Source organism: Annulohypoxylon truncatum (genome assembly GCF_022578515.1).
Source record: "Annulohypoxylon truncatum strain CBS 140777 unplaced genomic scaffold F4807scaffold_45, whole genome shotgun sequence".
Classification (NCBI taxonomy): domain Eukaryota; kingdom Fungi; phylum Ascomycota; class Sordariomycetes; order Xylariales; family Hypoxylaceae; genus Annulohypoxylon; species Annulohypoxylon truncatum.
In genome coordinates this window covers 219,230-240,893 of record NW_025953831.1, presented here as the reverse complement: position 1 = coordinate 240,893, position 21,664 = coordinate 219,230, and the positions used below count along the sequence as shown (strand labels likewise).

The 21,664-nt window shown below is 47.5% G+C and overlaps 9 protein-coding genes across 9 annotated transcripts; 6 read left to right on the top strand and 3 right to left on the bottom strand.

Moving 5' to 3' along the window:
- The first annotated feature begins 277 nt into the window (after positions 1-277).
- Positions 278-2,023, top strand: F4807DRAFT_444067 (glycoside hydrolase family 7 protein). Its single transcript, XM_047999610.1, has 3 exons — positions 278-1,508; positions 1,572-1,702; positions 1,756-2,023. Exons 1-3 carry the CDS (start codon positions 357-359, stop codon positions 1,811-1,813), a joined length of 1,341 nt encoding a protein of 446 aa, XP_047849789.1. The 5' UTR covers positions 278-356; the 3' UTR covers positions 1,814-2,023.
- Positions 2,024-2,050: 27 nt separating this feature from the next.
- On the top strand, positions 2,051-4,186 carry F4807DRAFT_291919 (uncharacterized protein). The gene has a single exon (XM_047994828.1). It carries the CDS (start codon positions 2,439-2,441, stop codon positions 3,957-3,959), a length of 1,521 nt encoding a protein of 506 aa, XP_047849788.1. The 5' UTR covers positions 2,051-2,438; the 3' UTR covers positions 3,960-4,186.
- Positions 3,995-5,772, bottom strand: F4807DRAFT_291922 (DUF1295-domain-containing protein). The gene is made up of 2 exons (XM_047994829.1): positions 4,417-5,772; positions 3,995-4,361 (listed from the first exon to the last, which is right to left on the bottom strand). Exons 1-2 carry the CDS (start codon positions 5,655-5,657, stop codon positions 4,031-4,033), a joined length of 1,572 nt encoding a protein of 523 aa, XP_047849787.1. The 5' UTR covers positions 5,658-5,772; the 3' UTR covers positions 3,995-4,030.
- Positions 5,773-6,774: 1,002 nt separating this feature from the next.
- Positions 6,775-9,184, top strand: F4807DRAFT_291901 (HET-domain-containing protein). The gene is made up of 2 exons (XM_047994827.1): positions 6,775-7,248; positions 7,336-9,184. The coding sequence occupies exons 1-2, from the start codon at positions 6,894-6,896 to the stop codon at positions 9,066-9,068; spliced, it is 2,088 nt and encodes a 695-aa protein (XP_047849786.1). The 5' UTR covers positions 6,775-6,893; the 3' UTR covers positions 9,069-9,184.
- Positions 9,185-10,061: 877 nt separating this feature from the next.
- F4807DRAFT_464922 (small oligopeptide transporter) lies at positions 10,062-12,527 on the top strand (the record flags this gene model as incomplete). The annotated part of the gene is made up of 3 exons (XM_048002203.1): positions 10,062-10,361; positions 10,425-12,367; positions 12,437-12,527. The coding sequence occupies 3 exons, from the start codon at positions 10,062-10,064 to the stop codon at positions 12,525-12,527; spliced, it is 2,334 nt and encodes a 777-aa protein (XP_047849785.1).
- A 941-nt stretch (positions 12,528-13,468) lies between these two features.
- On the top strand, positions 13,469-14,226 carry F4807DRAFT_291834 (uncharacterized protein). Its single transcript, XM_047994826.1, has 2 exons — positions 13,469-13,863; positions 13,948-14,226. The coding sequence occupies exons 1-2, from the start codon at positions 13,755-13,757 to the stop codon at positions 14,028-14,030; spliced, it is 192 nt and encodes a 63-aa protein (XP_047849784.1). The 5' UTR covers positions 13,469-13,754; the 3' UTR covers positions 14,031-14,226.
- A 5-nt stretch (positions 14,227-14,231) lies between these two features.
- F4807DRAFT_444058 (uncharacterized protein) lies at positions 14,232-16,021 on the bottom strand. Its single transcript, XM_047999609.1, has 5 exons — positions 15,955-16,021; positions 15,793-15,897; positions 15,101-15,712; positions 14,845-15,043; positions 14,232-14,793 (listed from the first exon to the last, which is right to left on the bottom strand). The coding sequence occupies exons 3-5, from the start codon at positions 15,352-15,354 to the stop codon at positions 14,473-14,475; spliced, it is 774 nt and encodes a 257-aa protein (XP_047849783.1). The 5' UTR covers positions 15,355-15,712; positions 15,793-15,897; positions 15,955-16,021; the 3' UTR covers positions 14,232-14,472.
- Positions 16,022-19,272: 3,251 nt separating this feature from the next.
- On the top strand, positions 19,273-19,993 carry F4807DRAFT_291824 (uncharacterized protein). Its single transcript, XM_047994825.1, has one exon. The coding sequence runs from the start codon at positions 19,339-19,341 to the stop codon at positions 19,846-19,848; it is 510 nt and encodes a 169-aa protein (XP_047849782.1). The 5' UTR covers positions 19,273-19,338; the 3' UTR covers positions 19,849-19,993.
- Positions 19,994-21,288, bottom strand: F4807DRAFT_471251 (peptidase S28; the record flags this gene model as incomplete). The annotated part of the gene is made up of 2 exons (XM_048002906.1): positions 19,994-20,966; positions 21,134-21,288. 2 exons carry the CDS (start codon positions 21,286-21,288, stop codon positions 20,138-20,140), a joined length of 984 nt encoding a protein of 327 aa, XP_047849781.1. The 3' UTR covers positions 19,994-20,137.
- Positions 21,289-21,664: the final 376 nt, after the last annotated feature.

Genomic DNA, 21,664 nt, shown 5'->3' with positions numbered 1-21,664 from the left:
GCAGGCTGTACTTTGTCGTGGGGAGCCAACCACAGCCCTTCGTTCTCGGAACACCCGCCGGAGCGTTAGTAGCATAATTGATATTTTAATCTAATCCAAAATGGCCGTAGGACCGAGAAAGTCAGTGATCGACTATGCCCTGCCACGACTTGGCCTTGTCGAGACGGAGCCTGTTGCCGGCAATATGGAGTCGAGAAAAGTTTATCGCTGGGCAAACCGCCACGTCGTTGGTGTATATAACCGAGTCGAGTCCCAGTTTCCACACCATGTTTCCGGATCTTACGCTTCACCATCGCGCTCCAGGTTGAAAACATCTTACCCTTGGTAACAGTCACCCGCCAAAAAGAAAAAAAAAAATGTTGTCCCTCGCCGTGTCGGCCGCCCTCCTCGGGCTGGCATCCGCCCAGCAGGTCGGAACGGAGCAGACTGAGACTCACCCCAAGCTGAGCTGGAAGAAGTGCACCAGCGGCGGTTCCTGCACCCAGACCGACGCCGAAGTGACCATCGACTCCAACTGGCGATGGCTTCACACCACCGAGGGCACGGAAAACTGCTACGACGGCAACGAGTGGACCTCGGAGTGCAGCTCCGCCGAGGACTGCGCCACCAAGTGCGCCGTCGAGGGTGCCGACTACAGCACGACCTACGGTGCCACCACCAGCGGCGACGCTCTCACCCTCAAGTTCCTGACCAAACACGATTACGGCACCAACATCGGTTCCCGATTCTACCTGATGAACGGCGCGGACAAGTACCAGACCTTCGATCTCAAGGGTAACGAGTTCACCTTCGACGTCGACCTCTCCACCGTCGACTGCGGTCTTAACGCCGCTCTTTACTTCGTCGCTATGGAGGAGGACGGTGGCATGGCCAGCTACCCCACCAATAAGGCCGGTGCCAAGTACGGTACCGGTTACTGTGACGCCCAGTGCGCGCGTGACCTGAAGTTCGTCGGCGGCAAGGCCAACGTCGAGGGATGGAAGCCTTCGACCAACGACGCCAACGCCGGTGTCGGCCCGTACGGTGCCTGCTGTGCTGAGATCGACGTGTGGGAGTCCAACCTGCACTCCTTCGCCTTCACGCCCCACCCTTGCACGGACAACAACTACCACGTCTGCGAGACCGACAACTGCGGCGGCACCTACTCCGAGGACCGATTCGCCGGCAAATGCGACGCCAACGGCTGCGACTACAACCCGTACCGCATGGGCAACCACGACTTCTACGGCAAGGGCAAGACCGTCGACACCAGCAAGAAGTTCACCGTCGTCAGCCAGTTCAGCGACAACAAGTTGACCCAGTTCTTCGTCCAGGACGGCAAGAAGATCGAGATCCCGGCCCCCACCGGCGACGGCTTCCCCGCCACCTCCGACATCACCCCCGAGTACTGCACCGCCGAGGTCACCGCCTTCGGCGACCGCGACCGCTTCACCGAGGTCGGTGGCTTCGACCAGCTCAACGCCGCCCTCGACGTCCCCATGGTTCTTGTCATGTCCATCTGGGACGACGTAAGCTTCCCCACCAGACCCCCTTTCTTCGATCCATATTTCGCTAACTCTTTCGCGCTCTAGCACTACGCCAACATGCTTTGGCTCGACTCCAGCTACCCCCCTGAGAAGGCCGGCCAGCCCGGTGGTGACCGTGGTGACTGCGCCCAGGACTCCGGCGTTCCCGCCGACGTCGAGGCCTCGATCCCCGATGCGTACGTATTCCCTCTTTCTACTCTCAACGGTTCCGTGACTAACAATTCCGCAGCAAGGTCATCTGGTCCAACATCCGCTTCGGACCTATTGGCTCCACCGTCGAGGTCTAAGCCATGGGCTGTTAAAGGACAGAGGCTTTACGGCCGTATATATTCTACACTTGTACATATCTCTACCCTTCGCATCAGATTGTTTCCACCGATTTAGCTCTAGAGAGAATAAAACGGATCGTGTTGTCTCCATTGAAAATAATTTTGCTTTTGGTGTGTACATCTAAAGTAACCGACGTGTCTTAAATGCCATTTGAATTACCTAGTAAACGCCACCAAAGTGAACATCTCGTTTTGGATAGGTAGGTACCTAGGTAGGTATAGTTGTATTACATCATAATGCAGCTTACCCAATCATTCCATTTAACTGTTGTCAGACGACTGTTAGGTAGTGATGTTGGTACCTAAATAGTGCCCTCATATTCATCAGTGAAGTGGATATTGAAGAGCACAATGGTGCTCCTACTTGTATGGGATAGGTGGCATTGAGGAACTTTCCCCTTACACTATTCAACTATAAATCAAAGGACATCCTCGAACTGGAAACACCCGAAAAGATATATTGTCGTGGTTATAAATTACTATTTCTCTTCAAAGGTGGTTACTGAACGTGTTTCCATCCGGGTTAGCTACCTACCTACCTGTATTTAATTACTATCTACCTTATGACATTTCAACGACAAACATGGCTTCTCCTCCCTCCAGCCCCCCACTTTCGCCCAAGCCACCATCACACTCTGATGATGACAATGCGTCTCCTGCCGGTGCGCAGCCTCGTCCTCGAAGCGTAGACGGCGAGGGTTTCCGGGAATCACCACAACAAGAATCACCACATCTAGTAGGGCAACGACATCATCATCATCATCATCATCATCATCATCATCATCATCATCATCATCATCATCATAGCCATGCATTGATTATGCCGATGCCTGTACCAGGGCTGTCTTCGTTAGAAATGGCAAGATTCGTACATCCAGTATTCGGATCACCGAAAAACTTTGAAATGTTGCCAAAGGATAGGGCCCCCGATTACTCTAGTGGGCTCGACTCGAGTTTGGACTCAAGTGATGATGATTTCATTCAAGAAGGGCACCCCCTTCATCGGACCATCCCAAAAATAGAGAGAATTGCGCTCCATGAATTTGCTGCGTGGAGAAGTTGCGCAGGAGGAGGCAAAGCCGGTGGAAGACCATCGGTAGGCTTTACCGGAATACCGAATACTTCCAAATCTAGCAAACGACGCAAGACAGGAGACGAAGAAGGATCTAGTGAACCGGACGAGGATCGGGCCCCATCAGGCAAGGGGAAAGGGGCACTTGACAAAGGCCAAAATACGGCAACGCGATTATCTCTTGCGTGTCCGTATTATAAACACGACAGAGTCCGACATTGCGACTGTCTCCTCAAAGAACTGACGAAAATTAGTTACGTTAAACAACACCTCCGACGAAAACACATCCAGCCACTTTACTGCCCCTCATGCGGTGAAGTGTTTCAATCTCAGCCGGATGAGCGATCCCATATACGAGAACGACGGTGCAGCACGCGAGATTTCCAAGAGCCGGAGGGTTTATCTCACGATCAGCTCTCCGAGTTATCAAACAAAGTGGATAAGAAACTCAGCGTTGAACAGCAATGGTACAGTATGTGGGACATCGTATTCCCAGGAGTGGAAGAACGACCATTATCTCCCTACGTTCAAGGACCGATCCACGAGACGCTGGCGAGTCTTCGAGAGTTTCTACACGAGAGGGGGCCTGCTATTATACCAGAACATTTGCAAGCTAATGGGGAAATCTCTTATGATACCCCACGGGAGGAACGCGACCTAGATGCGATGCTTCAGACAATCGAATTTAGATTGTTGAATCGTTTCATAAACGATTTCACGGAGAGCTATTCCAATAAATCGGACACAGGCCAGGGGGAAACATCCTCAAGTTCCGAAAGAGCAGGCGCAGAGGTATACCAACTTCCCAGCCAGCAGGTGGTGCCAGCATCATCACAACTGGAGCAAACTGGGCTATCTAGCACATCGATAGAACATGCTACTATCGATCCTGCTACTATCGACCCTGCTACTATCGATCCTGCCATGTTTTCATCATTCGTTGGCCCAGGCCAAACATCGCAGACAGACGTGAATTGGAATTTAGCCACGACATGCGAACTTCCTTGGGATGAAAACGCCGGCAATTTTTAATTTTCTTATGGAACATGGGTGGAAATACAAGTATAGGACCAGGAGGTCATTTTTATAGTTATAATACAGTTTTAGGATCTCAAGAGACCATTGAGTGATCGTTCGACGACGACACCGCCAGCACCAGCTGCAGCAATAGCCCACAGCCACTTGTTGCTCACTTCTGCCAAACCGGGCCAAAAGCTGTTCTTGGATTGCTTGTACTGCTGGAGTTCTTGGTACTTCACGGGATTTTCTTTTGAGTAGCGCTTCTCTTGATTCTCTTCGTTTGCCTTGTCTCCACTAATGAAACGGAGGAAAATGTAGTTGGCGATGGGACCAACAATTGTGAGTGGGTGGAGTTGCCCAGCACTGTAGAGAAGGAGAGGGAATGATAAGTGGCATAGAGCATCACCAAGGTAACTGTAAATGGTCAGTATTTTGTCTTTAATGTTTTCGAGGCGGCAATGAAACTTACTTGGGGTGGCGAACAATGCTCCACACGCCCTCACGGTTTAGTTCGGCGCTGGCTGTGCGGTTGTGGGCTTCTAAATGAGAGTCGGCCACGGTTTCTAGTGAGTAACCAGCTGTGAACAGGAAGATAGCAAGGCTGTGAGAGATCGTGGTCGCTTCGGGGAACGGGGCAGCCAGGGCGCTAGCAATTGGAGCTCGGAACGGCAGAGTGAATGGTAAAGAAATCAAAGTTTGAATAAGGGCCTCGGGGAGGAACATGGTGAAGAATGCCTTATTCCAGAAATCTGGCTGCTTCCTGGCAGACGTTTCGTAACGTGGGTCATCTTTGCCGCGTCGAAGAGTGCGCGATGCAATACGATAGAACAGGCGGATACCCCAGGCACTGACTCCAACAAGGAGAAGCTTCTGATTATACGACAATGCATCCCATGCCTCTGAGAAGGATAGCCCTTCGTAAACGACAGGAGCTCCGATTGCGCTCCACCAAGCGTTGGCAACCTGCCCGGCTGGCCATAGCCAATCTTTGGCCTCGACTGTGTCAGTGTACCGGCCCACGCCGTAAGCAATCACGCTAAGGCCACTATGGAAACCGAAGGACGGAAGAATTGCGTGCTGGAGAAGGCCCAGCGTTGAGGTCGTGCCAACAAATCTGACGTTAGCTGGGCGGTTGGATGTAAAGTGAGATCCGTAACGGTCTTGCTCTGCACCGGAACCTGTCGGCAAGCTTTCCTTCAGCTGGGTAGCTGACGGGCCATCGTGTCTGCCAAACCAACGCTCGTACCTATCTTGTTCAGCTCCCGATGTCTTAGGAAGCCTTTTCTCGATGTCGAGTCTAGTGGGAAGCTTGTGACCTCCAAACCAATGCTCATATCGATCTTGCTCAGCCCCTGATGTCCTCGGTAGCCGTCTTTCAATGTCAGTGAACTTATCTCCACCAAACCAGCGCCCGTATCGATCCTGCTCAGCACCCGATACTTGAGGGAGGCTCTCGCTAGCCTGGCCGGCGGAAGGTAGTCTGTCACCACCGAAGGAACGTTCATAGTGGTCTTGTTCCGCACCAGAGCCCTTGGGTAGGTTTTGTGGCATTGCCCCTTTCACCCGGTCTGCCTTGTCTCCTCCAAACCAACCACCATAGCGGTCCTGTTCAGCACCAGAGGCCTTTGGAACAGCTTGCTGGGCCTTTTCCTGTACCTTGTCGGCTTTGTTCCCGCCGAACCAACCACCGTAGCGATCTTGTTCAGCCATTGTCAACGATACTCTGGAGATAAGCAAGTTCAATTCATGTGTTGACTACCAAAGCTTGATTAAGAAAAAGCATCATAGGTATAGGTTGGTAGTTGAATGTTGAAAAGACTGACTGAGACAAGGACTTGTATCGATTATGTACTCGTGAGAGCTGCTGATATGTGAGGAGAATATGACGTAGTCGTTACACTCATATGACGTATAAGACACTTCTCGGCAATGCATATTTACATTTTAACTTTACAATAATAGAACCTCAAATTAATGATCAACATAAAAATATGAAACCGGTCGCGATTGAATACCTGAGCATCTATTCGCTTGAACAATCCATGCATCGCCTACTTAAAGGTAGGTAGGTGCGAGATGATGAATAAGTAATTCCTATAAGCAGCTTCTTCGCTTTTCTGCATAACACTTTGATATAATTGCAATAAGACGGGTCACTGGTGCATGTTTTAACGCATTGACCAGAAGGAAGACTTTTGCCGAAACAATCCAAGTAAAATGCGCGTGAAATTGCCATTTCATCTACCGCGCTCAGCATCTTAGCAACGGATTTTGGAAACAATTAGGAAAGCATGGATCAAATAGATGAGGGAAATTGAAAGTAAATTTCATTTCATAAATACTACTAACTAGAAACCAGTCACGAACAGTCCTCATGATGTTTCCCGACCTGATTCCGGGCATGCTACCTGAGCTTCTACGCTAGTCAACAGCCACACTTCTCAAGCCGGAGATTACTCCACGTACCTTACCCTAGGTACCCAGGGTATGAGCATGGAACTTGTCCATCTAAATGTGCCGGCAAAACACCACCAGCGGCATTTGATTGAGGAAGAATGCCGTTTCGTGATAACCTCACTTCTAGGATACTTATGAGGCGTAGATGGAGCCACCTGGTATCACCTGGCTGCCAGCTGTCTGATTTTAGGTCGTCATCCTTCTGCCTTATTTGGCCGCCTCGATTTAATAGCCCACCATAGAGCTTCATTTCAACGTTTCTGTTCTAACTTTACCAAACCCCGCCGCGGCCATTCTGTTAGAATCGACGTTCCCAACGCCACTGAAGTTTACGTCAAACTTTTCCTAACATTTATCACGTTAATTTATCCTACATAAGACGTACGTGATCTGGGCGCGTGGTATGGCCCTGTTCGATTTTTGAGGCTACCAATTCAAACAGGCCATTACGTATTCTTGACCCTGGACCAGTTTGAACTTCGAATCATCATGATTTTTACATCAAAATCACCTCATACTTGTGAATATTGTCAACAGGTTACGCTTGACTTCGGGCTAAGCAGAGACACCGTGCAATTCACGTGTGGGGTTAAGGAAGTCGTTGCAGCTGACCAAGCTCGATGTAATCTTTTTCATGCTTTCATCGTGAGCTTGGAGAGGGAGATTCGGTTGGAAGAACTTCGAAGCACAAATCGAAATCTAGAGTTCTCGATTCGATTTGAGAAAGAGAACTTGCCCGACTTTCCAGCAGATCTTGTTCTTACGGTGAATGAAATAGCAGATGATGGAGCAAGGAAAAATAATGTGCTCGGCTACTCGCGTTTATCACTTTGGACACATGAAGGTAATGTAGATAATGTATATATATATATATGCTACTTTCGCCAAGTTATGGTTCTATGATATCAAATTTCTAATACCGCGCTTCTAGGCAACGCCGCCACAGTCGATATCTCCACTAGACCTTATGAATTGGATCCTGCCTCCCCCCTTAGTATAGAGTTCTCTCGTCGCTGTATTCGGTCGTGTCAGAATGATCACGAACAATGTAGGCGATCGATTGGTGACATCATGGCTCGTCAGGGGCCAACATTAATCGATCCCAATTCTATTCCTTCTCGCCTCTTACGTTTAGTGACGAAGAATTCGGAGCTCTTCGTTCAACTTATTGGCCGTAGCTCGCCTTCGGCTATTGAAAGTGAGACGGTATCCCATGAAGGTTTCGCAATCCTATCCTATTGCTGGGGAGGACCACAGCCCATACAGTTAACTCGTGATACCGTTGACAATCTTGGGAATGGCATCCCAGTGGCACAGCTGCCAAAGAGTCTTCGTGACGCAGCATGGCTTACTAACGAAATAGGGTTGAAATACCTGTGGATTGATGCTCTCTGTATCATCCAAGATAATGTTGAGGATAAGATCCATGAAATATCCCGCATGGAGCTTTATTATGGCCAGAGCACAGTCACGATCTGCGCCGCGTCGGCATCCAGGTGCTCAGAAGGCTTCATTTTATCTCGCGACGAAGATGTTGCGAATTATAAATTTGGTCCGATAAAGCTACGAGCTAAGACCTCAATAGGTACCTTTGGATCTGTCCAGGCTCTAGCTGAATTCGATTATTTCAACGGACGGAGACCTCCGGAACCTATCATACTACGAGGATGGACGCTCCAAGAGGCCTTGCTATCGAGGCGTATTCTAATATTCTCCTCTTACCATCTATATTTCACCTGTACTGTTGCCAACGCCAGCTGCGGTGGTTTCGAGCCGGTGCTAAAGCCTCGCGTCATGACGACATATCAATCTCGGGTTGCCAATGTGCATACTATATCTGGACTTCGGGACTATCCGGTTACTTATGTGTGGAGGAACCTCATCAATGACTACACGCAAAGATACTTGGGTGTTTCTACGGATAAGCTGCCGGCAGTTTCTGCTCTGGCATCGAGCCTCATTCCCATGGGGAGGGAGCGAAATCAGAAATTGGTATACCTTGCGGGGCTCATGGTAGATACATCAGATCCAGAAAATTACTCCTGGCGAAATGAATTCTTATGGAGGGTGTACCAAATGCGGAGTACAAGCCGCATTCCTACTGGATCTCCGTCGTGGAGTTGGTCTTCACTCAACGGCCGTATCATAACATGCAGTCGATACCCGTTTAGTAGCAATTGGAACATTGCGGAAGAAACTGAGGATATAAGACTATGCGAATATGGAGTTGAGCTCGAGAATAAAATAGCGCCATTCAGCGCTGTTAAGGGAGGGTTCGTCAAGATACACGCGAGAACTAAAGAGCTAAGCACAATTCAAGGACACAACCACAAGATTGCAACCGAAAGCAACCCCACCACTGTTTTTGAAAAGACCGACTACACTACGCTCGTGTTTGTTCCGGATACGGAAGAGGGGATGTACACCATCGACAGAGGCAACAGAGGAGAACAGCGAGTGTTTCTTGTTGAGCTTGTACCGTTTTACGAGTCAGGTGATACACCTACCGGTCTCATCGTCACCGACGCAGAGGGTACGGGCCGTTATACGCGTGTAGGTATATTCGAATATCAACATCCCGAGGATAATCGAAATGCAGAGGAAATGGCTCTAAGGAAAGTTTTATTTGGCGGTTCAAACCTTGAGCATGTTCATATAGTTTAGTGCAATGGGGTAGACCTTGGTAGGCCTCTTCTCAGGATAGAAGATTGTGATTGAACTTTCCAAATACGACGATATTGACCTGACTGGATGGGAGGCTAACACGCTGTGGTTTCAAAGAATCTGGGAATGCAGGAAGCACTTGATGTTATGATGCGTACCTAGGAGATTAGGTGGCAACGATTTTGCCGTGCAAAGAGCTCTAAACCTTGATTTCGATAGTGTCGGGCGAAATTATGCTATATATAACTTGTCGACGGCGTAAGCGAGCGATCGTACCGTATTTGATAGCTGACAAAAACAGTATGAGAGCCAATCAGCATAACGAAGAGCTGTCAGCTGTCGCACAAAGCTTTCCTAATCAGGGACCTCCCCAAAAGTTGATTGGCCCATTCCTTATGGCTGATCTTATAGGCAACGTCCCTGATAAACTGTATGGATACCCCCTATTTCAAGAAGTAATTAAATATTTATTCATTATGCTATAGATAACTGCTTTTTCAGCTTAACGTTTGAAAAACGATTAGTCCTGATTTAGCTGATGTCGCTAAAAGGGGCAGGAGGAGAAGCAGATAAAGCCGCAATATCTGATTGGCTCCGTCGTAGCACCGACTCCAGCATTGGACTGGTAGCATTGCCTATTTCAGAATTGCCCGTGGTCTGGTCGATCTTATCTATCGCGAGGTGACCCAGACCTCGGGGAAAGAGGGCGGACGATAACAGAACTGCTAACAAACAGTGCCATAACGGCGATAAATGAGATAAATAATGAGACTAAGCTTATCACCTTTGAGATAACCACATAACAGCGTCTTGCGACCGCGTCATGGTGGCCAACACCTCGGCTTCCCCCATGCCGGATTCGTCAACATAGAGCCGACTTCAATTCCTAATAACAATGCGCTTGTCGCCTCGTCGCAATCGTTTGCTCATCCGTTAATATTGTTGTTCACTCACCCGTTTAACTCCTCGACGAGAGAGGTCCTACCGCCAATCATGGCAGCCGAGAAAGATGGCCTAGCGCTTGAGAACAGCGCTAGCGACAACAATAGCAATGACCTCCCTACTGACCACAAGACCGGAAAGGACCAATACACGACAAGTCACGATGTGGAGATCGAACGTGGGCACCTGGCCGACCTCGAGGTCGATATGGGTGAGATTCTTCACCAGGTCGAGGAGGAGGGCGATTACGATGCCGACACGAGCCCGTTCCCGGCAGTCAGGGCTGTTGTACCGGAGACGGATGATCCCGCCATGCCCGTAAACACCTTCCGAGCTTGGTTTCTGGGTATTGTACGTTTCGGAGGGACGAGTAGAAAATAATTCTTTGGACGCGTTGCTAATGTGCGACAACAGATTTTTGTGTTTTTGGGTGCCGGGGTCAATCAATTCTTCTCGCTGCGCTATCCGGGAGTTCACATCGTGTCCCTTGTCGCGGAACTGTTGGCGTTCCCGCTTGGAGTCGCGCTCGCCAAGATACTACCCATCGGCCGATTTAACCCCGATCGCCATTTCAACATCAAGGAGCACGCTATGGTCACTATCATGAGCAACGTCTCCTTCGGGTTCGGCTCTGCCGACGCGACGAACATTGTTCAAGCCGCTCGGTTCTACGGCTTCGAAATGAAGACCGGGTTCTCGGTCATGGTAGTCATTTGCTGCCAGCTGTGCGGCTATGGCGTTGCTGGCCTGTCCCGAAAGCTGCTTGTCGAGCCTGCTACGATGATCTGGCCGGGTGTTCTTGGCAATGTTGCGTTGTTGAGTTCCATCCATTCGCGAGCCAATGCGGTGGCTGACGGCTGGAAGATAACCCGTATCAAGTTCTTCATGGTCGTTGGCTTTGCCTCGTTCGTGTGGTACTGGTTTCCTGGCTTGATCTTCACGGGCCTGAGCTACTTCACCTGGATCTGCTGGCTCGCGCCGAACAACTTAGCGGTGAATCAAGTCTTCGGAATGGTAACCGGCCTCGGACTATTCCCCCTAACTTTCGACTGGTCTATGGTCGTATATAATACCAATCCGCTGCTGAGCCCCCATTGGGCGGCCTTGAATGTCTTCGTGGGATTTGCCGTCTTCTTCTGGATCGTCACCCCTGCTATTTTCTACACCAACACGTGGTTCACCTCCTATCTGCCCCTTTGCACGGCGGACGTGTATGACCGCTTCGGAGAACTTTACGACACGACCAAAGTCATCACCAACAACCTGTTTGACGAGGCAAAGTATGCGGCATACTCCCCACCGTACTTACCCGCGACCTTTGCATTCGTCTACGGCTTGTCTTTCGCGTCTATCACCAGCGTCCTATCGCACATCTATTTCTTCCATTATGATGAAATTAAGCACGCCGTCCGTGGGACTCTCAAGCTCGATATCCACGCGCGCCTCATGAAAGCCTACAAGGATGCGCCATGGTATTGGTGGACTTCGATCGTGGTCATTGTCTTCGCAATGAGCGTTGCTATGACGGAGGTTTATCACACGGGCTTGCCAGTATACGGCATTGTTCTCGCCTTCGCTATGGGAATGATTTACATGGTGCCTTGCGGAATGATCCAGGGCGTGACGAATGTCGACGCTAATCAGATTAACGTCTTGTCTGAATTCATCGGCGGATACCTGTTCCAGGGAAGGCCGATTGCGAACATCCTATTCAAGACTCTGTCGACGGATGTGGTGGGTCAAGGGCTGTATTTTGCTGCTGACTTGAAGCTGGGCCACTACTTGAAGATTCCGCCACGTACTCTGTTCTTCGCGCAAGGCTTAGCAACGGTGCTTGGTGCCCTTACACAAGTTGGAGTTACTCTGTGGATGTTAGGCAATATACCCGGAATCTGTGAATCGGACCAACCTAATGGCTTTACTTGCCCAGTGGGACGCACCGTCTACAGTAGCTCCGTCATCTGGGGCTTGGTCGGTCCCGCGCGTCTGTATTCTGTTGGCAAGATCTACAGCGGTCTGTTGCATTTCTTCTGGATTGGCCTGATCTTGCCACCCATCACGTACTTTATCTGGAAGAAGACGGGCAGCGAATTCGTCCGCAAGATCAACTGGCCCCTGATTTTCGTCGGGACATATAACGTCCCGCCTGCCACGGGCATTAACTATAGCAGTTGGTATATCGTCAATCTTGTCTTCAACAAGATCATATACAAGAAGTTCTTTGCTTGGTGGACTAAGTACAACTACGTCCTCGCAGCCGCCCTGGACACGGGCCTCGCTGTTAGCGGTATTGTTATCTTCTTCGCCGTGACATACGGCCCGAACGTGCAGTTCCCAGACTGGTGGGGAAACACAGTGTAAGCATCCCTTACTAACGCCAATCTGTTGGTTACGTAGTCGTGAATTATGCTGACAGCTCCTTTTAGATGGCAAAACACTGCTGATGGGCAAGGCTTGCCGTGGCTGCAAATGCCGGACGTCGGATACTTCGGACCACCAAATGGAACGTGGACGTGATGGGTAAGAGGCGATACCAGGGTTAACGCAAGGAGCGTTTCCAGATGACTACCTAGAATATCTCTACCACTAGATCATGCGAGACGATCCTCCTTCGGAATATTTTTACGATGAATAGAGTACGAATTTCAGTCGGAGAATTGAGTTTGATTCCGTGATTGCTACTTTTAGTTCTACCTAGGTACCTACCGGTAGGTATGCTCGAGGAACTTCTGCATCGTAGCTTGTATCTTTACGTGTGTATGCCGTATAATAGAACAGGCCTCGATTCTTTCTCAAAGCTGCACACAATATCGAGCCATGGACGTGAAAATACGCCCCATCTGTGATTGAACTACAGTTACTAACTAATGGGGTATCTATAGGTAGAGTTTGGCAGCCAAGCTGTTCGTATATGAGGTTCGCCTGGGGTAAAGGTACTTTCAGCTAATCCGAATTCCACTAGTATCGCTGTTAAAGGGCCGCTATCTTCTTTGAGATATATTATATTTACTAACCTAAGGCTTATCTACATATAACTGCTAAATCAGATGATCTTCTTTGGAAATAGGCAGCTGAGAGGCTAGGGCGAACGAAAGCCACTGAAAATACCGCTCAGTCCGGCAGGGCTTTGATCATCGCGATGGGGGTAATCCTCTTGTAGGAAAAATGGAATATGACTGGAGATGGGGACCATGAGCTTTAAAAGGTAAGCTGTTGGTAGTACAGTTATTCTGCAGGAAAAGGTTGCAGCTCTGGTATGCTAGTCTAATGCGGGTCTTCCCTTCGTAAGGCGACCCGGCTGAGTGATAGAACCAGTCAGATGATTCGGTTTCCACCAACAAAAGAGTAATTATCAAAGCGGCTTTGATGTAGTTGGTAAGCTAGAGCGGGAATTGCGAATGAATCATCGGCAAAAAAGACCTCACCACCGACTTCACACGATGCGATCGACGGCCGATGGGGGAGCTATCGCAAATGAGGGATTAAGTTTCGCGATAGAAGAGGAGGCCATGCAGTGAATGACAACGATAGAAATATGTTGTCCGAAGAGACGGTGGCTAACCTACAGTTGCTAGTAGAGTAAGGGGGGCCGTCTTCAGAATTATTTAAGACGATGTGGTTCTCAGATTTCAACAGCTTTCAATAGACCATTCCTCAAGACAATCTGTTCTATATCAAGAGACCAAGTCCTCTACTATCCTCTTCTAAAAAAAGCAAAGACGACTATCTTTATCACCCAACAAAATGCGCTTCTCTCTCACCATCATCGCTACCCTCTTCGCCGTAGCTTCTGCTATACCGGCAGGTTCTGACATGTTACTCCCTCTCGAACCAAGATGTCTGGCTACAGGTGGTAAGTTAACTTAACCTAAACCATCCTCTTCTTTAACTAGCGTATTACTCTACAAACTACCTAAGTTACTGACATTTTAACTAGTTGACTGCACATTCGATGTTAACGCGTGCTGTAACGGCGTTTGCTCCGAGAACGAGGGCTGTGGGTGTTTAACATGCAACTAAAAATTCTCTCATATCTTTAACCGTATGGATATGTCGCGGAGAAACACTCGGCATCGGAATAGATCTCAACTACAGCTAGATGGTTGATTCTTCTATATATGATCATGTTGTATGATATTATGAGGAATTGGGAATTACGAACTAAGGGATTTCATGGGAAAAAGAGACGACAAGAACGTACCTCATACTACGATGGATATGGCACTGATATACGCTCTTTAAATTCTATTTACTATTAAATTATATACAAATTTGCCAATATTTGCCAGAAAGCTGTAGTTGTGCATATTAATAAGTTACTGAGTGATCTCAGATTTTGTGGTGGCGGTATCTGTGGTGTGGCCCCCTTTTTCCCATTGGCCCGCCTAGGTAGCGCCATCAAGTCTCCTTCATTAATAGATTTTCCTCTCATATCCAATCATACCAAAGACTAAGCTTGTACTCATCTAACAGAGAACGCGTCCAGTTCTGATGGCTCACTATTTGTGGGTAGCTCTCTTGGCTTTGGGGGCGGGGGGTAATTCGTGTATTGAGCCACATTCGGCGTATTCTCAGCGCGTTTCAATAGCGCGCTCCGTCTCCATAGAATGAATGCTACAATAGATCCTAAAAGGAGGACTCCTACTCCGGCACCGACCCCGATACCCGCGGCTTGACCGGGGCTAAGGGCCGCGGAATTATTTCCAGACGAAGTCTCGGGAGTTGAGGAGGTCCCAGTTGTAGAACCTGTTGCAATCGAAGAACCATCTGTCGCTGTCGAGGCCTGCCTTTCTGATTAGTTTGCGCTGATGACTGGAAAGTATGACCGACTGACTGGTGTCGTGTATATGATTGCTAATGCGAATAAATGGAGAGACGTAGCCTCAACTCTAGTCTCAAAGGCTATCGTATTAGTTTGCAAAGCTGTCCGCGTAACGTGTATCGTGTCCGTGCCGGTTTGCTGTGACATACAGCGAAAACTCTCCCGATGAAGTCCGCCGGTTGTTGTGGGCTGACATGTAAATCCATATGCCCTAAAAAGAAGTTTCTATTAATTTTGTGAATCCGGATTGGCTTTTCTGTGAGCGTACCGAGGGCAGCATGTGACCGCTGATGCCGAGTCTGTGCCTTGACAGGCAGACGTATACTCGGGAGGACACCCCGTTCCCGAGTACGTGACAGTACCACCCCAAGAAGAAGGAAGGCAATTCTGAATTTGCGATGGGCCTCCTAAAACTGTTCGCTGATCCATGTCCACTTCATAATCCCAAATCCAGTAATCGCTGGTCCTGAGACATCCTGACAAAGTTGGAGTCCAGGAGTTTACTAACGTTGTCGTCGCCATTGCAAGAAGAGGGATGTAGAAGTCGGGTTCAACTAGGGAAAAGGTAGATGAAGAAACCTACATATTTTCGGCGTACGGAGAAAATCAAGAGAGCAGTCCTATTTTCGTTGAATATCTCTAGAGTTTTATGTATTAGGATTCGTCACCCCTGTGAGCCAAGACGTGTGATCCGTCGTACTTGACACATCAAAATCGAATCAATCGGGGGCCATCAACACTACCTGCGCCGTGAAACCCCCAGGGAAGACCCGCCTAAAATCCTGCCGAAAGCACATGATAATTACCTATTTTGGTCGTTGAAGAGCCGCAAGTGGATAATTGACAAGTTGTGTCTGGAAAAGTACCTATCTATCAAACGCTTAAAAGTATCAGCTGTTATGATTTGCACTGATCTTTTTAGATCTACTTAGTCTTCAATCACCTTACTTAGGTACCTACCTCTACCTGTGCAGGTTTCTAGAAATATTTTGTTGAGATTTAAAATAAGCTAAGGCTGTATAACTCGAAGAATGCTCGTACCCGGCCGTGTAGCACCCTTAGTAGCTACATCCCATAAGCTATAGCGGTTGTCCATTAAAACTTAGCGGATAGGTAGCTCACTATTATGGATAGATGCGAATCCTGGCGTAAGGCAAAAAAATGAATATCGAACTGCAAGGCACGTGGCTGCTGCGTGAAACTGTTGACTTAAACCGTCGTAATTTTGACCTATTATACATCAACGCCAAGAAATCGTTAAATGAAACGTGATGGTCGAAATTGCCCGCTTGCCTATCACGGAGCATTCCGGATTACGGCATAAAGGGTGAATTTTAATCATGATTTCGAAGTACCTGTCCCTATTAATTTCTTCGACAGGATATTCTAGTGTATTACCTAGGAGAGAACAATGTGCAGACGTATAGGAGGTGCCAGCCCCCCAAGCCCCTTAGATAGAAACAATAGGTAGCTGTTAGCCAGATGCCCACTCTGCCCATTTTGCAGCAAAACGCGACAATTAAATTATACATCTCTCTGTGATACTTGCAAGGGATAACTGGGCATAGCAATTTCTTTGCTTACGTACGTCTCGAATCGAGGTTGCAGCTAAAGTGGTATCGAGGCACAGCAGTGGGGGCCGTCCGTCATACACACCACTAAAATTCTGGCAATGCAGTTTTGGTTTTTCTTTCTCCGTCTGCTTCATGGCGTGAGCTGTACATCGTAAGTCTCATACCTTCCATTTTAGACTCGCAACGAATCTTACTATCTACGCCCTGTGTAACACATCACGTACACCGAGCAACAATGGCCCTTCGGTTACGTACTTCTATCTGACAACCGTCAACTTTTGAAGCTGGCAGCATCTTTCTGCGAGCAAAGAAGCCGTGGATTATCCATATATAAGTGCGAATTAGATGGTTGTTTAGAGCCAACCAATCAGCATGAACGAACCTTAAAAGGGGCATCAGTTTCTAATTACGTAATCAGCTCTCGGTGATTTGGCATATCGACATTCCATGTTTCGTAACATAATAAACCAAAGGGTAGTTTAGGTACCTTTGTAAAAGAAGTGTTTTAAGCGCTGACATTGAGTTTACCTGTAGCATAGCGTACCCAGCTAGGCCCCTTTTCAAAACAGCAGGTGGGTACAAACATCCGAGAAACTTGAACAGGGCCTCCATTGTCAAAGTCATTGAAATAACTATCACATTCAATAACTTCGTTATCATGTTGGATAATATATAAATACCTATATTTCGCTTGAGCTACACCCTCCTGAATATACTAAGCGTCCCATTATACCAACTTATGAGTAACCCCCCAAGTTTCCGTTTCGTCGATGTCTGGGTACGCATTGATCGACGAAACCTGTGCTACCCTTTGGTACCTAGTACATCAGCATTGATCCCTACACTGCACCTTATCACATCAGTGAAACTCTTGTTTTGGAACCATCCTCTTGATTTCCAATATCGCTTCAAGCACGAAGAGAGTTAACTGAGGGGTGATGAGGGAAGAAAACTGGTCGGTTTGTGAGGCAATTGTGGCACCTCCGTTCTTCGGCACCTTCGCAGCCGGATCGAAGGAGGATGTCGAAAACATCTATGGGATCCTTGGCACCTTCATCACGTAAAAGCTTTCGTGCCCCCGTTTGACTTATTGCGTGCTAACCTTTCGAGTAAACATATGCCTTCCCGCATATGATGAACAACTCCCGTATGGTTGGCATAGTTTTCCTCCAGCATGAAGGGTTCAATAAGAATCTACAAATACCGTTTCTGCGTAACTGTCAAGTCATTTTGATGGATTACTCGCCCCTTGGGTAAGGTCGAGTTGTTTTCAAGCAGAAAATACATCCCACAATGACCAATACAAAGGAGATCCCAGCCATACTCGTACGGCGAGGTTGAAAGATTTTAGTGTTTAGGGGATGGATTTGAGTAGTTAATTAAGTTAAATCGACGTATATTGACATTAAAGCTCCAAGCAAAGGTTGTGTAAGGATACGTGTTAATAATACAAAATCTATCAGTTGATACTTGATGCTAACTTCTCAATTAACATGAGTCATTTTCAAGAATCAAAGCGGAAGGTAAGTCCGTAAGCCATGGTGGAACTATTAAAATAGGCACCTAATTAATACATGTACATCCATCTTTTTGAATGGCATTCATATGCGCGCCCTACGAGCCCGAAGGCGCCTCATTCATTCTATCGTGTTCGAACGTTTTTGGGAATGGCTTTATTTTGTATAGGTACCTAGGTATCCTTCCGGTTCACTTCAGCCACAAATTTTATTTCCAGGTTACTCGAAGCGTCCTGAAAGAAATTGCCGTCACGACGAGCTGCACGTGAAGAAAAGCCAACTAAGAGGCTCCCCCTAAAACTATTTATGTGAAGATATTAGTTCAGCGGTTTAATGTACGGATAACTGATACTGCTTCTGAACGTGCAGTTGGCCAGAGAGAGGCAATGATGAGCGAAACACACCTATATAAGTGAAGCAATGGAAACGGCGATAGATGTGCCAATGACTCGTGTGGATGGGATATAACACCCATCATGAAAGCAACCTCCATAAAGAATTGGTAATAGAAAATAACAAATTATAGGTAGTAAAAAGAGAGTTCAATTGCGACATCATGAATATAGAAGATCCAGTCAAATACGTATAAAACCAGCTGCGCATAAAATTACTATGAATCAAAGATAGCTAATACTAGACAGGAAAATCCTTGAACAGTGAATCAATTAATATATACGCTCAAGTCATTTAACACCAGGGGAACTTTTCGAAGAATGGTACATAGGTAAATTGTGATCATGTCGAGGGACGACGCAATGAGATTTGAAAGTAGTACCCGAAGGTATAGGTATTTAGTTTAACTACCTTGTTTAGGGGTTAAACCCCTATAGTAGAGACAAGGGTGTTTCAACTATTTGTCTAACCGTAACCCAGCTTACAGAAAATCATTCATTTAATTTAGCAATCGGGATCAGACAGCATAAAGTTGACATAAACCAGAATTATCTAATAATATTTGAGTCCTAAGAGCTCATGTTTTTCCAATTACAAGGCACGTTTTAATCGGAATATTTCTTCATGATCCCGCTTTTAACATGACCGAAGACGCTCAGGGATTTTAAATCTACATCGTCCTCTTGTAGCATTTATATTTCAAATAGTAAATTGCTCACCCCTAACATGGTAAATTCAATTCTTACCATTTCGATAGCCTTATTTGTGGTTGGGACGTTGGGCGATGGGCCGTACTCCGGGGAATTCTCAAATCTTCCGGCGAAACAACCCCTTTGGGAAGTTGGCGAGATCCAAACAATCAAATTTCAGTTCCCCTTCACGAATTGCTCCATTGCTATTCGGCAACTGGTACCCGGATATATTGGTATACATGGTCTAATAGTATTTGTTGAGTCAGAGAAAACAAGAGTTGTTACCTATGTTGTCGTATTTCATAACCAAACCTTCAATTTTATTTAGAAATGTCAAATAGTGTAGCAACCCAGTTTGATTGGGCAGTCCAACTGTACGGCTTTGACCTGACGAACTCGAATATATTTTACTTCCTAGCGGTCGAAGATCACTATCCACCAGATTCAAGTCCTTGGACAATGTCACCTTTCTTTAACATTACTGATGGATACGCTGTCAATAATTCGGGCACTACGAACTCCATCACTCCTTCGAACCCCCTGAGTACCACTACACCACCATCTTCAACTATTAGTTCCGATCCCATAGAAGATGAGAAGAAATCAAACACTGGAGAAGACTCAGGTGGACTCAGCGTCGGAGCGAAGGTTGATATTGGAATTCCGGTCACCATAATTGGTCTAGCAGCATTATTCTGCACTGTCTACTACCTAAGACAGAAGAAGAGAAATCAACGGCAAACAGATGATGCAGGCGAGGCAGGTTCGGAGCCGGCTGTCCAAGAAGTGCTAGCGACTACTCATAGTATAGGACCATTCGAACTAGCTTTGCGAGAATGATTGGCGGACTCTTTTGTGCCATATAATAAATTCTGGGTTTAAATGTTTATATCGTCTACCACGATACGTAGGTACTTCGGCGTATCCAACACCATTAACAATGCTGTAACCACTCTTTGAAGATCTGCAGTTTCTTATTACGCAACTGCGTGAGAGTCACACTGTCATTTGGGTTGGGCAGGAACAAATCTTCTCAGTGCGCGATGTTGCTCGTCAAGATCATCCTCGACGCGCATACGTCGGTTGAGATAGGAAGATAATCAACGCTGACAGCAGCCGTCGGGTCGTACTAGGCATTGGACCAGATGATTCGTGTTGAGTTCTTGATGCTTTCAGGGGAGAAGTGATAACGCTGGGATGTCTCCTCCTGAGTCATTGGCAAATGGCTGTACTTGAGTTTACAGGCCTGGGGCTGGCTGTCCGAAGCTGTCAGGAAAGCAGGGAAGATGGTCCCTTCCGGGATATTTGATGATGCTAAAGGCAAGTAATTGCAAGTGATATAGTTGAATGGCGCTGTTTCGATAAGTGGAACGGTTGTCATGATGAAGCCGGGGTCCGTATAGTTGAGGCACAGAGCATTAGACGGGCCTGGAGCGCCAAACCAAAGCCAGAATGTCTTGCTCAAAATCTGTACCGGATCCGTCTCTGTCAGAACTATATTGATGATCTTGTCCAATGGGTCAGCGACTGGATTTCTACCCAGCTGAACCGTAGGGTAATTGATTTCCGCAGCGAACGAAAAGACAGTAGTCAAATCCAAGACGAGCAGGAAGTTGCCAACACTGTCGTTTGAAGAAGGTGCGGAACAGAGAATAAGCTCCTCTTCCAGACTTACACCTCCGTCGTCTATCGTTTGAAGACGCTTTTGTAAGACAGTGAAAGCATTCTGTATCTTATCTGCAGCCTCCTTAGAACGGTCGAGGTAGATCTGATTAACCCATCTCCACCAGTTGTATGTGTCGGGATCGCTGCTGTTGGAGAACGCCTTGACAGCTCCTGCGGCGGCGAGGGACCCGAAAAGGTATCGAGATGGTTTAAGCGGAATGCCGCAGCGAGTAATCCGCCGTAAGAACCACTGGCAGTTATGGCCTTGCTGTTGGAAGCACCGTTGTTGATTTCTTTGATATGGTCAATGAATGAAACAGCGTCTGCCATGACATTGTCTAGTGTGAGATACTTCATGTTGCTAGGACTGTGGGAAGCCTGTCCAAATGGGAGGCTTTAGCCGAAATAGCGATGTTCTAGAGAAACGGCAAGCCCTCCGAGTTGTCTGGCATACTCGTACATAACAGTTATATTGGCACAGTCTAGGAGCCAACCCTCCTCGCCCTGGAAGAACATGATAGGTCCGCCCGGCTTGTAGAACTCATCAAAGATGCTGTAGCGTTGCTGGAATGTCCTGTTGGAAGCGCCGAAGTGGTCAATGGGTGGGTTATCCATTTGTAGTTGCACTCTGAAGTGGTGTTATAAGCACTTCCCAACCCTAAGATCGCTGCGGTTAAGTAGAGAAAGGAACTCAACATAGTGACTGGTTGTGCTGAGTCGTCAAGTGGGAGTCGATGGGGTCTTTGCTTAGGGTTGAGAGACTGAGGTACATATAAGTAATCTTTGAGTGCGTCGCTTGAACGCCATGAGCATTTACATGCGGTCTGTCTCGGTAGCTCCATCTGCTCAAGGCTCTCTTATAGAACATTTCTAATAAAAGCGGTTTCACCTACTTAGGTAGCTTAGGGCGCTTATAGGCACCTCCCTACCTCATAAACCTCATGGCTAGTCTTAGTCGAAAACTTCTTGCGTACTATTGTCTGCAGCATCT

Coding starts and splice junctions, on each gene's coding strand:
- F4807DRAFT_291834 (XM_047994826.1), top strand. CDS start 13,755: ATGCGCTTCTCTCTCACCATCATCGCTACCCTCTTCGCCGTAGCTTCT. Junction 13,864..13,947: donor AAGATGTCTGGCTACAGGTG/GTAAGTTAACTT, acceptor CATTTTAACTAG/TTGACTGCACATTCGATGTT.
- F4807DRAFT_291901 (XM_047994827.1), top strand. CDS start 6,894: ATGATTTTTACATCAAAATCACCTCATACTTGTGAATATTGTCAACAG. Junction 7,249..7,335: donor ATCACTTTGGACACATGAAG/GTAATGTAGATA, acceptor CCGCGCTTCTAG/GCAACGCCGCCACAGTCGAT.
- F4807DRAFT_444067 (XM_047999610.1), top strand. CDS start 357: ATGTTGTCCCTCGCCGTGTCGGCCGCCCTCCTCGGGCTGGCATCCGCC. Junction 1,509..1,571: donor TCATGTCCATCTGGGACGAC/GTAAGCTTCCCC, acceptor TTCGCGCTCTAG/CACTACGCCAACATGCTTTG. Junction 1,703..1,755: donor GAGGCCTCGATCCCCGATGC/GTACGTATTCCC, acceptor ACAATTCCGCAG/CAAGGTCATCTGGTCCAACA.
- F4807DRAFT_444058 (XM_047999609.1), bottom strand. CDS start 15,354: ATGGCGACGACAACGTTAGTAAACTCCTGGACTCCAACTTTGTCAGGA. Junction 15,044..15,100: donor GCGGTCACATGCTGCCCTCG/GTACGCTCACAG, acceptor ACTTCTTTTTAG/GGCATATGGATTTACATGTC. Junction 14,794..14,844: donor CAATCATATACACGACACCA/GTCAGTCGGTCA, acceptor TCAGAAAGGCAG/GCCTCGACAGCGACAGATGG.
- F4807DRAFT_291824 (XM_047994825.1), top strand. CDS start 19,339: ATGTCAAATAGTGTAGCAACCCAGTTTGATTGGGCAGTCCAACTGTAC.
- F4807DRAFT_291919 (XM_047994828.1), top strand. CDS start 2,439: ATGGCTTCTCCTCCCTCCAGCCCCCCACTTTCGCCCAAGCCACCATCA.
- F4807DRAFT_291922 (XM_047994829.1), bottom strand. CDS start 5,657: ATGGCTGAACAAGATCGCTACGGTGGTTGGTTCGGCGGGAACAAAGCC. Junction 4,362..4,416: donor AGCATTGTTCGCCACCCCAA/GTAAGTTTCATT, acceptor GACCATTTACAG/TTACCTTGGTGATGCTCTAT.